General features: G+C 41.4%; 2 protein-coding genes across 3 annotated transcripts in view; both read right to left on the bottom strand.

The window, feature by feature from the left end:
* Positions 1-1,047: 1,047 nt before the first annotated feature.
* Positions 1,048-8,824, bottom strand: LOC106809226 (SNW domain-containing protein 1-like). The gene is made up of 14 exons (XM_014812228.1): positions 8,718-8,824; positions 8,179-8,245; positions 6,948-7,034; positions 6,543-6,704; positions 6,159-6,254; positions 5,348-5,559; positions 4,585-4,654; positions 4,320-4,385; positions 3,964-4,080; positions 3,554-3,695; positions 3,150-3,249; positions 2,547-2,667; positions 1,757-1,914; positions 1,048-1,420 (listed from the first exon to the last, which is right to left on the bottom strand). The coding sequence occupies exons 1-14, from the start codon at positions 8,732-8,734 to the stop codon at positions 1,228-1,230; spliced, it is 1,608 nt and encodes a 535-aa protein (XP_014667714.1). The 5' UTR covers positions 8,735-8,824; the 3' UTR covers positions 1,048-1,227.
* An 855-nt stretch (positions 8,825-9,679) lies between these two features.
* Positions 9,680-14,264, bottom strand: part of LOC106809227 (F-box only protein 28-like) — a 12,148-nt gene continuing 7,563 nt past the window's right edge. The window contains exons 2-5 of one of the 2 annotated variants that reach the window (XM_014812229.1): positions 12,829-13,077; positions 12,187-12,436; positions 11,277-11,455; positions 9,680-10,674 (exon numbers count right to left, since the gene is read on the bottom strand). In XM_014812229.1, coding sequence (XP_014667715.1) covers positions 10,105-10,674; positions 11,277-11,455; positions 12,187-12,436; positions 12,829-13,077 — 1,248 coding nt within the window. In that variant the 3' untranslated portion in view covers positions 9,680-10,104. The remainder of the gene's footprint in view (positions 10,675-11,276; positions 11,456-12,186; positions 12,437-12,828; positions 13,078-14,264) is intronic. The other variant, XM_014812230.1, reaches the window with a different exon arrangement.

Raw genomic sequence — 14,264 nt, 5'->3', positions numbered from 1 at the left:
TTGCTTAAAGTAAACTGCATGTTAATATAGAAGGTGCACTTGGATTGTATCTGCCCAATGCTAATTGTTGGTCTATATTAGCTACACACGCATTACAAATCTGCCAAACATGAACCTAGAAGACACCAAACTAACTACAATGAACATTTATTTGAACTTCTATCCAGTTTATACATAGCATAATCACAAATATATTGTTACTATTCCTAACCACTATGTGGATGATTACTAGTTGTCATCGCCCTAAATTCAACCTGCACAAGCAATTTAGATACACAGCAGAGACCGAAAAGTGCACTGCAATAAAATAATTTCCAAACGTGTATAATTAAATAATGCATACTATAGTTGATTACTATACTACACACTGAAGTTGATTAGGTTTCTATTTTAAGATCTATCGATTGATGCTAACGCCATTTGAATTGCCATTTAAATTTGTTAATATGCACGAATGGACAAGTCAATTTATAAATTTGCACATCATACCTATGAAATAACACAATGTAAACAGCATATGCATTTCATACGTATTTTAAAAGTTATAAAGATTTGTAGATAATATGCTACATTCCACACATAACAGAAATATGTCTATAATATAGCAAAAGATCTTTTCTCTTTCTGACAGGGTTGTAGATTTTTCAATGTGGCTTAAAATTATTGTCCTACAAGAGGTGCCACTGCATTTACTACAGATCAGAGAAGATGCATTCTCTTTATGTAGAAAACCTTTTAGTTATCACCTTTCATAGAGGATGAATTCATCAGGTTAGGGCGAGTGTTACGCGAGCATACTTATTCGGAGATGTACTTTATCCTGTTTTCTTTAAAACAAATTAACTTCATCAAAATCATGCTATCAGACGTACTGAGCTATTCTGTTCCTGCCTCTCTCTCTATCCCTTCCTCCCCCTCTTTCTCGCTCTCTCTCCCCCTCCCCCCGTCTCTCTCTCTCTCTCTCACGCCTTCTTTCTCACGCTCTCTCTCTCTCTCTCTCTCTCTCTCTCTCTCTCTCTCTCTCTCTCTCTCTCTCTCTCTCTCTCATCCCTTCTTTCTCACGCTCTCTCTCTCTCTTTCTCTCTCACTCCGTCTCTCGTTGCCAACTTCAACTGTTCAACATTATTGTAACGCTGACAAAGTACTACAAATCGGACAACGGTGTCCGAATTCTAATCGGCGGTAGAAAAAAAATCTCCGGTAAATTCACGCGAGTGGCCCACCGTTTCACTCGCGCCTCCGTTTGCTGTGATCGCGTGACCGGTCATCGCCCTCGCCCGGCCGCTTGCTGGCCTTCTTAGCCTCCGTCAAGAACTTGTTCAGGCCGAAAGGATCCTCTTCCTCCTGACGCTCGAACTGGACGGGGCCCTCGCGTCGCCCCGTGCGGTCAGTGCCCGCAAACTCCTTGTCCGGTACAAACCTAGCGATGACACACAAGTGGAACACATCTAGCAACCATTCCGTGCTGACATAAACCACGCAAGCACTTTGTAATACATCAGATGAGGTGTTCAGTCTAAATAGGATTCGTTAGAGAATAGAAAAAGGGGGCCACTAGATCAGCAAGTTACATTTGGATGTCTTTCTTCGGTAAATATATTGTGTTTTCTTAGAAGATTACAATGCAAAATGCACACCGTAAGGCAGTGCAAAACTACAGCCACAGCATCAACATCATACAACAACATCAACAACAACAAGTAGCAGCAACATCACACAACAACATCAACCACAACAAGTGAGAGAGACATCATACCGGCTGGTCTTAATGAGCTTGTCAAGGTCATCTCCATATATGTCCTTGTCAACGTTTTTTGTTGGTCTGTATAGTGCACCAGCCATTCCCTCAGTTGTTCTCCAAGCCTTGTCATATACATTGTAGCCCTCATCGTCACCGAAACCACTGTCCATTCCCTGCAACAGCAAGAGTTAGACGTGAGACGGGATATGACTAAACAAATCCAGCATATCAATAAAATGGTTACAAATACATATGTGATGTAATACATAAAATAACGAAGTATGAAGCAGCAAGGTTTAATCAATGTTATGTGATAAAACTCAATCACCTGACTCTACTTAACAGCACTGATTATCCAATATAATAATAGCAGTACCAGAAGAGGTACAGTAAACAGTGATGTGCATATAAAGTGTGCTTAGATAATCTTAGAACACAGTTTCAAAATAATTGGAAGTAAAGTGATGTTTTCGGCACACTAATATCACATTGGCTCTTATAACTGTATTAACAAAACCCGGTAGAACATGTTAACTTTTTTCCCAGTCTAGAATATGTTCTCTTGACCTAACATGATTTTCCTTCCAACTCCCTTTCCCTAATGCTATCGGATAATCGAGTGTTTACTGTATGCAGGATGTTCGTCTATTACTGACGAGCATAGCAGCAGCAGCAGCAGCAGCAGTTGTAGTAGCAGCAGCAGCAGCAGTTGCAGCAGCAGCATCCACAACGGTAGCAGAAGCAGTAGCCGGAGCCTACGTACTCTGCACTGTTTTTTGTATTTTTTATATTTTGGCACACGTACCTTGGACTGGTTGAAGAGTCTCTGGTCGAACTGTGTTTCGCCGGCGCTCGTTCCAGCGTTCGGCAAGCCAAGGGCGATCTTCTCACTGACGTCTCGTTCTCGCTGCCTCTCCACCTTCGATCTGAAATAGAAAAGACTGCCACTGAGCAAACAATGCAGGGAGCTAACCAAGTTTACACAATTTTTTCCTCTTGTTCTCACTGCACCCCACTAAGCAGGTAGAGCCGAATTTCCAATAGAGATTAAGCACAGTACAAGATAAATGAAGCCCTTCTCAGAATAACAGCAAACCTCTAATAAAACTCGATAACATTAACTCGACAAGACAAGCATATTATCAGAAGCAGTTCTTAATTTTGCACTATATTTAAATACGATTAATATAACTTGCATGCAACACTTGTTATGACGTCGCCGAGAAGGTCATATTATCATTATTGATGATTATTGATAACTATTGATATTATAGATTATAGATGATGAATTGATGAAATGATGTGAATTATAGATGATTATTGCATCAGTATGAGATGGGTATAACAATCACCATGACGACACGTTGTGATTGGCACCCAGCAACAAGCCCCACGGCTGACAACTAACCTTCTATCGGGCGCGGCTCGAGCCAGGTTGCGATCACGCTGTCTGTCCTTGTGCCGCTCCTGTCTCATCTCATCTCTCTCTCTCACCTCATCATCCTTGTCTGAAAAAACAAAAGCATCCAATATCAAAAATATGATCGATCAATGTCGATAGCGAAGCATTGCCTGGAATGCCAGCTTCACCGGCAATGTTAATTGCACATTTGAACATTGACATGCCTTTGACATATAGTATCAATGCTATGGTATGCTGTAATGTATGGTAGAGCATCACCTAGAAATCGAACTGGCCTGTGACATACAGGAGCAACACTATGGTATGCTCTGACAAGGACAACACCACACTTCGCTCATTTCAAAAATCCACAGTCTCTTCCCCAGGGTGCCAAATTTTTAACCGCATACCTCCTCGTTTTTCATGCCTGATTCCGGCTCTTTCTTCTCTGGCCTTCTGCGCCAATGCTCGCAAGCCTTCCTCCTTCTTCTCCTTCTCCTTCTGTGCTAGCTTCCTTTCCAACTGTGCTCTCATCTCCAGAGCCTCGCGAGCCTACAAGATGGCACAGTGGAGAGGTGTTAGAACATTATAACCTATTATCAGTTATTCGTCATACTTCCAAGAATATATAAATACTAGACGAAAGCAATAAAACAGCTCAGATGTCATTATAGGACATGTGTGAAGATGTCAGATGTCATTATAAGCAGCAGTATCAAAAATGCCGATGAAAGCACCACATAATCGCGTATAACGAACGTTCGGCTTTCATCGAACTTCGAGCAGCACGAGTGACCACTGGTGCATTAGTACAGCTTACCTTTCTATCAGCTATGTAAAGAGCCTCTGCCAGCTTGGCAAAGTTTTCGTTGATATGCACAGTCTGTAAGCCTCTGCCATCTGCTGCTAACCTTTTGTCCAGTGGAATTGTGTAGCCCTAAATGATAGCATGCGTGGCTTAGTCTTTTTACTCTAGTTTACAATAATGTAATAACAAATAACAGCAAATACTATTTACGCTACACAGTGCTGACTAGAATGCAGTACTACGCTTTTAATGATGCAGTTCTGTTTAGTAACTATAAAGTAACCTGTTACGTGGAAACTGCCTCACAATCTCATTCCATTCTTGTACTAAGATGGACTACTGCATGAGAAATGTACTACAGCACTCACCTTTGCATTCTTCCAGTTAGAAATGCAGGGAGGGACTTTCCATTCCTGCTGCTCCTTCACTGTAACCTTGAAAAATAAACATGGAAAAAAAAACTAATTATAGAAATCCTGCGATGTTTGTGTTGTGTAGACACACGACGTAATTTCATTCTGGTATTCACTTCTCGCAAGGAACGGAACACGTTAGATATGCCTGTTGTCCGATCACTAACTGAACTTTACTAAGCCCGTGAAAAACCCATTATACATGCTCGTAGAAACCAACCTTTCTATTAGGCGAGTGCATGACAGGAGCCGGTGGAGACGGTGGTCCGCGTGGTATCTTCTTGTTAGTTCTAGAACGTAGCCAGTAAATAATGATTTTTCTACATGAACTGTCGAGTAAAACCCAAGTCGACTATCTGTTAAATGAGCTTGACAAAAAAAGCTTGTAACCTAGAATTCAATGAGCTTCTAAAGCTTGAACAGTAATTGATCTTGGTCAGAATCGAGCTGTGATTTAGAATGCCGATATATCACTATAATTGGAGCCTAGAATTATAATTAAATCTAGATCCTTACTATTCCTATCATTAATCCCTAACTATACTTCAATTTAGTGAGTATAACTATTCTTTAATCTAGTGATCATAACTATTTTGAATCTAGACGTAGAGCTTATAACTACACTTGAATATAGAGCCTATAACAATACTTAAATCTGAAGCATACAACTATATAACAATTCTAGAGCCAATAACTATACTTGAATATAGAGCCTATAGCCTATAACCATACTTGTATCTAGTGTCTGCAACTATATATAATTCAGTATCTATAACCATACTTGAATCTAGTGTCTACAACTATAAATAATTCTAGTATCTACAAGCATACTTGAATCTAGTGTCTACAACTATATATAATTCTAGTATCTATAACCATACTTAAATCTAGTGTCTACAACTATCAATAATTCTAGTATCTACAAGCATACTTGAATCTAGTGTCTACAACTATCAATAATTCTAGTACATCTACAATCATACTTGAATCTGGGCGGCTCCATCGGATCCGACTGCATCTCGACCATGCGTATGACGCGCTGCTTCGCGCCGGAGTTGAAGGCGACGCCCTGCTGGCTCGGCGTGTAGCGGATGTACTGCGCCGGCACCTGCTTGTCGGCAGCCTTCACGGGCAGCGCCGCAGCGATCTTGCTCGACACGAGCTTCTCGAGCGCCTGCCTCGTCTTCTCCGTCGTCTGCAATGCGTAACCGCGGCAACCGTCAGACACGCTGCGGCTCGGAGAGAAGCAATCCGGCGTACTCGCGGCGCTGGGTCAGCGAAAGATTCCCGAACTACTCAAGCTGGGTGAATTACGCCTAACCTCACCACGATTTGATTGCTTTGGTGCCGTATATTTAAGTATTGAATTCATGTATGATGATCATGAATGGTGCATTCATAGTATCGAAGGGTAAACGATAGCCAGAAATAAACACAGACCACTGGGAATGACGATCGCACGGGTAAACAACGCCACAGGGCAGCGGATCCGCAAACTGAAGACTGCCAGTTTTATTTTTTTAGCTCGACCGCTAGTTGTCTACAGAGTGCTGGACTATTGTGGTCTAACCTGAGTAACCATTATGCAGCACAATGCCAATAAACTATAAGAAGTATCAAGAGGGTGTGCACTGCCAGTGGTAAAGTGGCAACCACAAAATGAAATGTAAAGTGTAAATCGCCCGCGCACGTCGCTCAAGCAACTTTTTGAGGGGCATGGCAACTTTCTTCGAGAGGCAGACCCGACCGAGCAATCGCAGCGGATGACGTAACAACGAGAAAAGAACGACTCACGTCTGCGACTTCATCTTCTGTTGGTTTCTGCAGCGAGGGATCCTCAACGTTCGTTATCTCGGCCGGAACCAGGTCTTGAAATTTGGAGTGAACTACCTGGAAGCAATTTCGGGATGAACAAGCATTATTAGCAAATTCCTCACATTTTACACGTATAACATGGCTTACCAAATTATACACATAACAGGTAGCACTACCAAAGAAAAAACTGCACGTCTGGGGAAAAAAATCTACTCTGCTTACACCACTTTGTGACGTATACAAAACCATAAATAAACGAGGAAAAATCCTCGTACGGCATTCACTTTATGATGTTACCAATACAACAATATATTATCATACAGGGGCTATGTTTCGAAAACGATTCTCTTTCTAGAAGCGTACCTTGTCTTTTTCGTGACCCTGCCTGGCGATGGCATCGTATTTGACCTTTCCCTGTGCATCGTACTGCAGTGTCAATGAGTTTGAAGTCGTCTTCTTAAGGCCCATATCCATAGGATACTGGGCTACGTGAACCTCAGGGCACGCTCCGCCATCACCAAAATCCTGCATGACACCAACAAAGAAATAAATGAGCTTTTACCCTATTAATTTTAAATTAAAAAATATTATTTCATATTATTAATAAATTTATTTATATTTAACTTTAAATAGCATGGATTTTGCACATCTGCATTCGAATTATGCTCATTGTACTGTTGTGATTAATACAGCGCGAACGAAAACGTTACATACGAGTAATAACGTAAATTATACACTGTATACGCAGAAACAACAAATGCACCTTACCCCAGAAACCCGTGGTACAAAGCCTTTCCTGTGCAGGTATGGAGGAGGCTCCCTTTTGGAAGACACCACACTCATATTCGCCGCATTCTGAAGAAAATAACATTCATCACAAAAACTGCGTCCGATTTCAATCACATTTCATTTTAAGTACAATGACCACATAATAAGTATTACAGAGATGCCAACACTTTTCTGAGCAAACTGTAGTGAGGACGTCTGAAATCTGTAGTCCGAGGGGCACGCAGTGACCCGAGTATGCTAGAGGGGTTCGGGGCATGCCCACAGGAAAATTTTTGATTCCGAGATGCAATTTCCTGCATTCTGGGACCCAAAATGACAATAAGTTCAAACTGATATTTGCTGCTAAATACATGTAGTTATTTTCAATCATGTTATATCAATGTAACACTGAAACAAAACACTTGAAATATCATAAAATATATTTTTTTTCGATCGTAATAAAAATCGTAGTTGTATGCAAACTGGTCGTAGTGGTCAAAATGCAAACGAAATTCGCATAAAATACGGCTAAATCGTAGTGGTTGGCATCTCTGGTATTAGCACTATACCAATAATATTAACAACAAAGTTTCTAATCTGACTGTTATAGGTTTGGAACTCTTGTATACTAACAAGTACAAAGAAGAATGATCAAACTTTCATTTGCATTTGTGTCAAAGAACATTTAGTGTAATACCCTTTCCATCAACTCACTTATATATCTGACCGAGGTGATTTACCCCAATAATACCAGCACACAGAAACAATTCCACCTCTCATTGGCCTAACTATTTGAGCAAGATAACTATTCCCTCTTTGGTATTGTTGGTACGTCTGTCATGCCAGACCAGTTTATACGTTTTTTATGCACGCTGAACTGTTAACTAACTTTGTGGTAATTCATTGCCAAGCATTATATTTCAGATCATCCTATCACAACAATGATTGGGTAGAGGTGCCTGCCAATCACAGGGGTAAACTAGCGGCCCTGGTCTAGAAGACATGTCCCACAATACTTCCTGTCTACAATACAATACACAATGGGTCATGTCTTCTAAACTAGCGCCAAACCAGCTAGAGCGCCCATGGTAATTTATTGTCATGTACATTGTCCAATTTTCAAGGCAGCAAGATAAGTGAGGAAGGCGACCTCAGCAATTGCTATCGGTGTCGTCGTATTGCTCGAATCTGACGAGTAACAACTCTCACATCCACTTCGACTCCTACTAACCTGCTGTGATATCTGCTTCTCCTCTTCATCTCTGTCGTATGCATACTGTGAAGGCTTTGGTAACAAACTGTAATATAGATTAACTTGTTACATAATGAATGACTAGGAAATGTCTTAGAGATGCAGTGTTCCCCCTACTGTAACTATTCGATTTTTTTCTCCGTGAAAAAAAGGACACGCTGATCTATTATATTATACGACTTTTAGACCTCTAACAAGCGTAATATTCTGTTCTTTCAAAGCTAAATCTCAATTTCTCACATAACACTGTATATGGCTGTGACTGTGAGTATCATTGGCAAGGAATTGCGAAACTTCGGACTACGTCAACATAGAATAATTAGTCTATGAATAATGCGCAAGTCGTTTGTTACAAATTTTGTAAACGTTCAAACATGAACAAACAAGGGTATGCCGGATTTATGTTAAGTGTAAGCAATGCGCATTGATAGATAAATATCTTAACTACTATACCGAATGATTTGCTACATAGGAAACTAGTATAAACCACATATTACTAAGGAATTCAGGAAAACTACCTTGCCAACGTCGCCATCTTTACTCTTGTTGTCCAAAAAAGAATGTCAGATGCGACTTGTCAATAATCCCAAGATTTAGGTGAGAGCAAAATATTTCTTTTTGAAACAAAGTGCGCTATATAGGAAATAAATTATTTAACAATATATTCCACTCTATAATACGGAGTAATAAAAGAAATTTATTGAAATGTCTCACATTAATTGTTACACGAATTACAAGTTTGACTATTTATTTCCGAAAGGTGCCGCCATCGTACAGTGCCAGAAATCTCATTCTGACATAACGTTAATGATTATCTCCCCTCGTATGCTCTTCCTCGGCTCAGCCTCGGGTTAGTGTAGTGAAGCGGAACATACAGTATCATACAAGTTAATTCTGACACTGTACGGTCGCGCCACCTTTATATAACACAATATGTATATAACTATATATATACAGAGAGAGAGAGGGGGAGAGGTAGGAAGGGAGGGAGAGAGAGGGAGGGGGCCGGGAGGCGGAGAGTGAGAGAGAGAGAGAGAGAGAGAGAGAGAGAGAGAGAGAGAGAGCTAGGGAGAGAGAGCGAGTAAGCGAGCTAGGGAGAGAGCTAGGGGAGAGTGAGAGAGAGAGAGAGCTAGGGGAGAGAGAGAGAGAGAGAGAGAGAGAGATAGAGAGAGAGAGAGAGCTAGGGGAGAGAGAGAGAGATGCCACACGAGCCTGTGCAGTTATTTCACGCACAAAATGTATCATGTAGCTTTCTCGATTGATGGAAAATAACTTGTTTTTGAAAGTCTCTCACATTTTCTATTTCCTTACATTGGTATGTACACTTGTATATTGTATATGGTTGTAGTCATGCAGAACAAGCACAAAGGAGATGAAGAGATTCACTTATCTGACCCTTCGAACTTGTTGTTACCAAGAATCCTACCTGGCAAGTCCCACGTGGAATTAAACTATTTTCTACACAAAACAACAAGATGAGTTCTAGTTATGATATCGTGTAATTTGGAATATTTTATTACATAATCATGATCAATCAACACACAAAATTGCCCAATCTGTCAACACAGACAGAGGTCAATTGAAACGTTACCTCAAGCAACTACGGCTCAAGGATAGAGAGCATGTCCAGTAATAAACATCATCCTATGCTATCACCGTCCTGGACATCATCTCTATCCTTGAACCGCAACTACAGCCGAAGCGTTTCCTTTTACGATTTAAGGAATGTAAACGGTCATAAATTGTCAGCAATAACGTCATGATTTTTTTAACAATAATGCACCATTACGACTTGTCGGATATACACATTCAGTTACTATACACAGCTAAGCGGCAAGGCATGGTATCACAGTTACGCGGTGTGTCGTTCTGCATCGTCACACAGCCGTCATGTACTGCAGTTTGTTATCCGTCATGGTTTCCAGGTTGTACGCAACGCCGTTCCGACGAAGCGGAGCAACTTTCGCCAACTTTCGGCTGCGAATGCGTCCGTCTCTTCAGTCCTGCCAACTTCTTATACGGCCTTAGCATGCGCCTTCGTATCATCCTCCCCTCTTGCCTTCTCGGCAGAGAGGGCGGCGAGACTTTCCTGCGCTCTCCCGAGTCTCCGAGAGTCGTCTCATCTTCGATCAGTCTCGGCTCGCTATCGACTTTCGTTTCCTCGCCGACTCCCTCGCCGACGAAACCAGAGTCGTACCTATCGCGGGCGAACACGTCCAAGTCGACGACGGCCGACGAGCACGTGGCGCCACCTAGGGCCCCTACGGCCGGCTCGACGGCGTCCGTTTCGAGCGGCGTCTTTCCGGCGTCGCTGCGCACGAATCGTGCGGCGACGTCGCCGATCTTCTGCTCGTATTCCAGCATCTTGCGACTCATCTCGTCCATCTTGCGACCCTGCGCGGCGATCTTACACGCTTGCTCGCCGGCTAGCCGCTCCTGGTGCTGCTGCCGCCGCTCGAACTCTCTCAACTTCGCCTGCGCAACGGATAACGTAAACTTGCAGCTGTACACAACATAAACTTGCAGCCATACGCCAAGTAAGTTTGCAACCATACGCAACGTAAACTTGCAATTGCATGCAATGCACAATGAAAACTTGCAACAGCGAGCATCGCACAACAAAAACTTGCAACCACATGCAATGCAGAAGGTAAACTCGCAACCGTACGCAATGTAAACTTGCAACCACGCGTAACTCTAAACGTAGTACACGTAACTCGGGCTTCAATTGGTTAGTAGAAGTAATTTTGGTTTTAATTAGTTAGTATGTTTGACTGTTTAAAAACTCTATGTGTTGCACACAAGATAACGTAAGCTTGCAACCGTGAGCAATGGGCATCGTAAACTTACAACCGCGCACAACACACGTACTACGCGTAACTCTGGCTTCAACTGGTTATGTACAAGTTACTTGGGTTTTAAGTAAAAATTTTTATGTGTTGCACACAAGATAAATATACGTTGTTAAAGAAAATCCATGGTTAAACGTTCATGCCAAGAAGATGGACCTCGATAGCAAACTTTAGCAAATAGCTAATATTCAATTAATATGCAAGGCCTGTGAGATTGTAGTTTACCTGGAACTGGTTTCGTTGTTTCTGTGTCTCAATCTTGCACCCAGTTATCTTCATGTGCATCGCTTTCACTTCCTCGGACAGCTTCCTGATGGTTGACTGATACGCCTGAACCCTGGCCGTTGGCAAGATTATGGAAGACTCGTTCACTGAAACACCGACTCCAGACATTGATGGTCCGTCTACGAAAACACACCAATGTCACACGTAAATACGACACTTTTCAACAAATCTGCGTGAATATAGTACAGGTAAGAAAATGCATCTAGATTTCGTTCTGAAATGCTAAAAAAATGTGTGCGCAACAAACGACATGTGCATCAGTGCTTGAAGTAAAGATGAAGAAACTACGACCTGCAACAGGAAATCACTGCAGCAATAGCATACACGCTACTGCGTTAGTCTCGGGTTTTATAAATGAAGTTATCATGAGCTAACAAGCTGACTGCGGATTATTAGACAAACATATGTATTATGATTTAAACATCTTATAACAGAATGAGACAGTGAAAAGCAGGTGGGGGAAATGAGAAGTGTCAAGCACAAACATCAGGTTTTGAAGTTAAGGGGAGCAGGCAGTAGTTTTCTTGCCTAGAAGGGTTAGTTTGCTGCCTGCTCTCAACGTCGGTAACAAATACTCGTTGCCAACAAATTTCTAATAAACCATGGTAAAAGCACCAAGAGATTGTGTCTGGGCGAGTAAATTTGCTGCCTGCCTTTTTCTCTCTTGCAGCAAACAGTTTCTAACCCTAGCACAGACATGCACATGGGCACTGGCATAGCCTGAGCACTAAAAGCATTTATCCTCTCTGAATATTTAATTTGAAATCTTTCAACATTTTTCAAATATTTTTATTTTGAAATAATAAATTGAAGCTCGTCCCTTATGCTATCGGCGAAAAGTGGAACGCACGTGTGCACGGCAGAGAGATCTCCCCGCCTCCTCGCTGCGGCAGCAGAGCAACGACAGACGTCGTCGTCTTCAAGGAGTGGGGAACCTTGCCCTCCTGAATCTTCTGCTTCAAACTAGGAACGACGTGTTCGTCGAAGTATTCCATCGCCATCGACGAGATATCGCGGAGCTCCTGCAGAATCTCGTGAGCTCTCGGCGGGTTCTCCGTCGTTTCCAGGTAGCCGAGCACGCGAAATATCTCGTCCAGTACCTGTGGGCCGTCGTCAGAAACATCGTAAAGTTAAGGGGCTTACGTTAATGCTAAGATAGCACTTGCGACTAATCTTAACGTTACAAGAATAGCGTTGACAGAAACGCATCGCAGCCAACCAGGCATGAAGGCCACTACCAAAACCAGCTATAATTCGATTTCTGGCTCTTGTCACCTGCTGCCACCTGGTGACAAAACTCAAGCAACTTCATTCAGCTTTGCAAAGATAATTAGACCAGTTGTCAAAACTGTTAATAAAAGGTTAAATAAAAGGGATTTATCTTAAAAACAAATTACATGTATAAGTTCATGAAATTTGATGAACTGATTCCAAAATAAACTGAAGCATAGTTAAGAATACTCCGCTGCACGACCATCATTCCCACACCAACCTTGCCGGGGATAAAGCAGCAAAGATTCATCTCAACATATTTCATGAAAGTCATGCCGAGCAGAGACAGTCGCGTCTCGATCGCCGAAAGGATGTCACAGTGTCGCGACAGAGGATGATTCCGACGTTCTGACTCCCTGCGAGGCAACTGCATCTTGACTTTGCGCATGCACTTGGCGTGGTGTCTGTCCGCTCTATTGTAGCCATTATTGAGGATGCGCTGGCAGCTCCTGTCGAACACCTTACAGACCTGCAAAATACCTGTTTGCTTAATTTAGGAAGTCAAATACATTGTGTTCTAACATAGATCAAGATTGTGTTTTCTAGATACTGAGATATTGAGTAAGAGTTCATGAAGAGAGTGGGGAAGCTAGATTTTGTAACGATAATAATTGAACATTTCACCCACAATTTGTATACACTGTGAGCAACTTTCTCTACCAGAGATTATAGTGACGCAGATGCATAAATAATACGATACCAATTTGAAATTGAAGATTGATTTAAACAAGGGGCAATGATACGCTGCTTACGCATTATACTAGTAATTACTACACATAGAAATCATATTTATCATACGTAATAATTATTTATCATTACCGGAGTTCTATAATTTGTATAAATATACTTGGCATTATATATAAATAAACCATATGGATACCAATGGCAATGACTTATTCAGTCCTTGGAATGAGTCAACGACAATCTGACATTGTGACAATGCCAGGTGGCAATGGCAATGCCATGGTAATGACTTACTCACTTATACTATATTAAGTTAAATTGACTACGTCACGAATTTTCTATGGTGTATAATTGTAAAATTTTTGTTGCAATTTTTTTACATGAAAAGTAAGTACTAATGGGACTAAATGTATCCTCAAATTCTTACCTGATAAGATTGTTTTTCAACTAATTAAAGATTCAAAAACCCTGGACGATTTGATATTATGATCCGGACATTAAAGTAATTACGTCACCGTAAATAACAAAAATTTTAAAAAAATTTCCACTTTTTCACAAATTATAAGTAATTCTGTTCACTTTTTATGGTTAAATTGCTGCATTATACTTCTTATTTTACTATATTGTTTGATGTGAACATACACTCGTGAACATACACTCGTGACGCATACATAGCCCATAGCAAGCAATTAATGTCAGGAACACTATTGTTTCTTATTATTGAATTTGAAGAAGCAACAGCGATGCCGGTGTAATATCTTTATAAACGAGCCCATATCTAGTTTCAGTCTATACGTATTGCGGATAATTCTGGCCTTGAAATAAATTATCATGCTCGTGTGTAAAGTAGCCATTTAGTCAGTAAACGATAATTGACCCTTGCGGGGGTGTGATTAGCCTCGGTCTCTAACGTGCAAAATAAATTGGCCGAACCCGAATGCGCGAGAGAAGCGTTGTTTCAGTCGGTCGGCG

The sequence above is a fragment of the Priapulus caudatus genome, unplaced genomic scaffold (genome assembly GCF_000485595.1).
Source record: "Priapulus caudatus unplaced genomic scaffold, Priapulus_caudatus-5.0.1 Scaffold338, whole genome shotgun sequence".
Taxonomy (NCBI): domain Eukaryota; kingdom Metazoa; phylum Priapulida; class Priapulimorpha; order Priapulimorphida; family Priapulidae; genus Priapulus; species Priapulus caudatus.
Note: the sequence above shows the minus strand (reverse complement) of the source record. Positions and strands in the feature narration are given on the sequence as shown.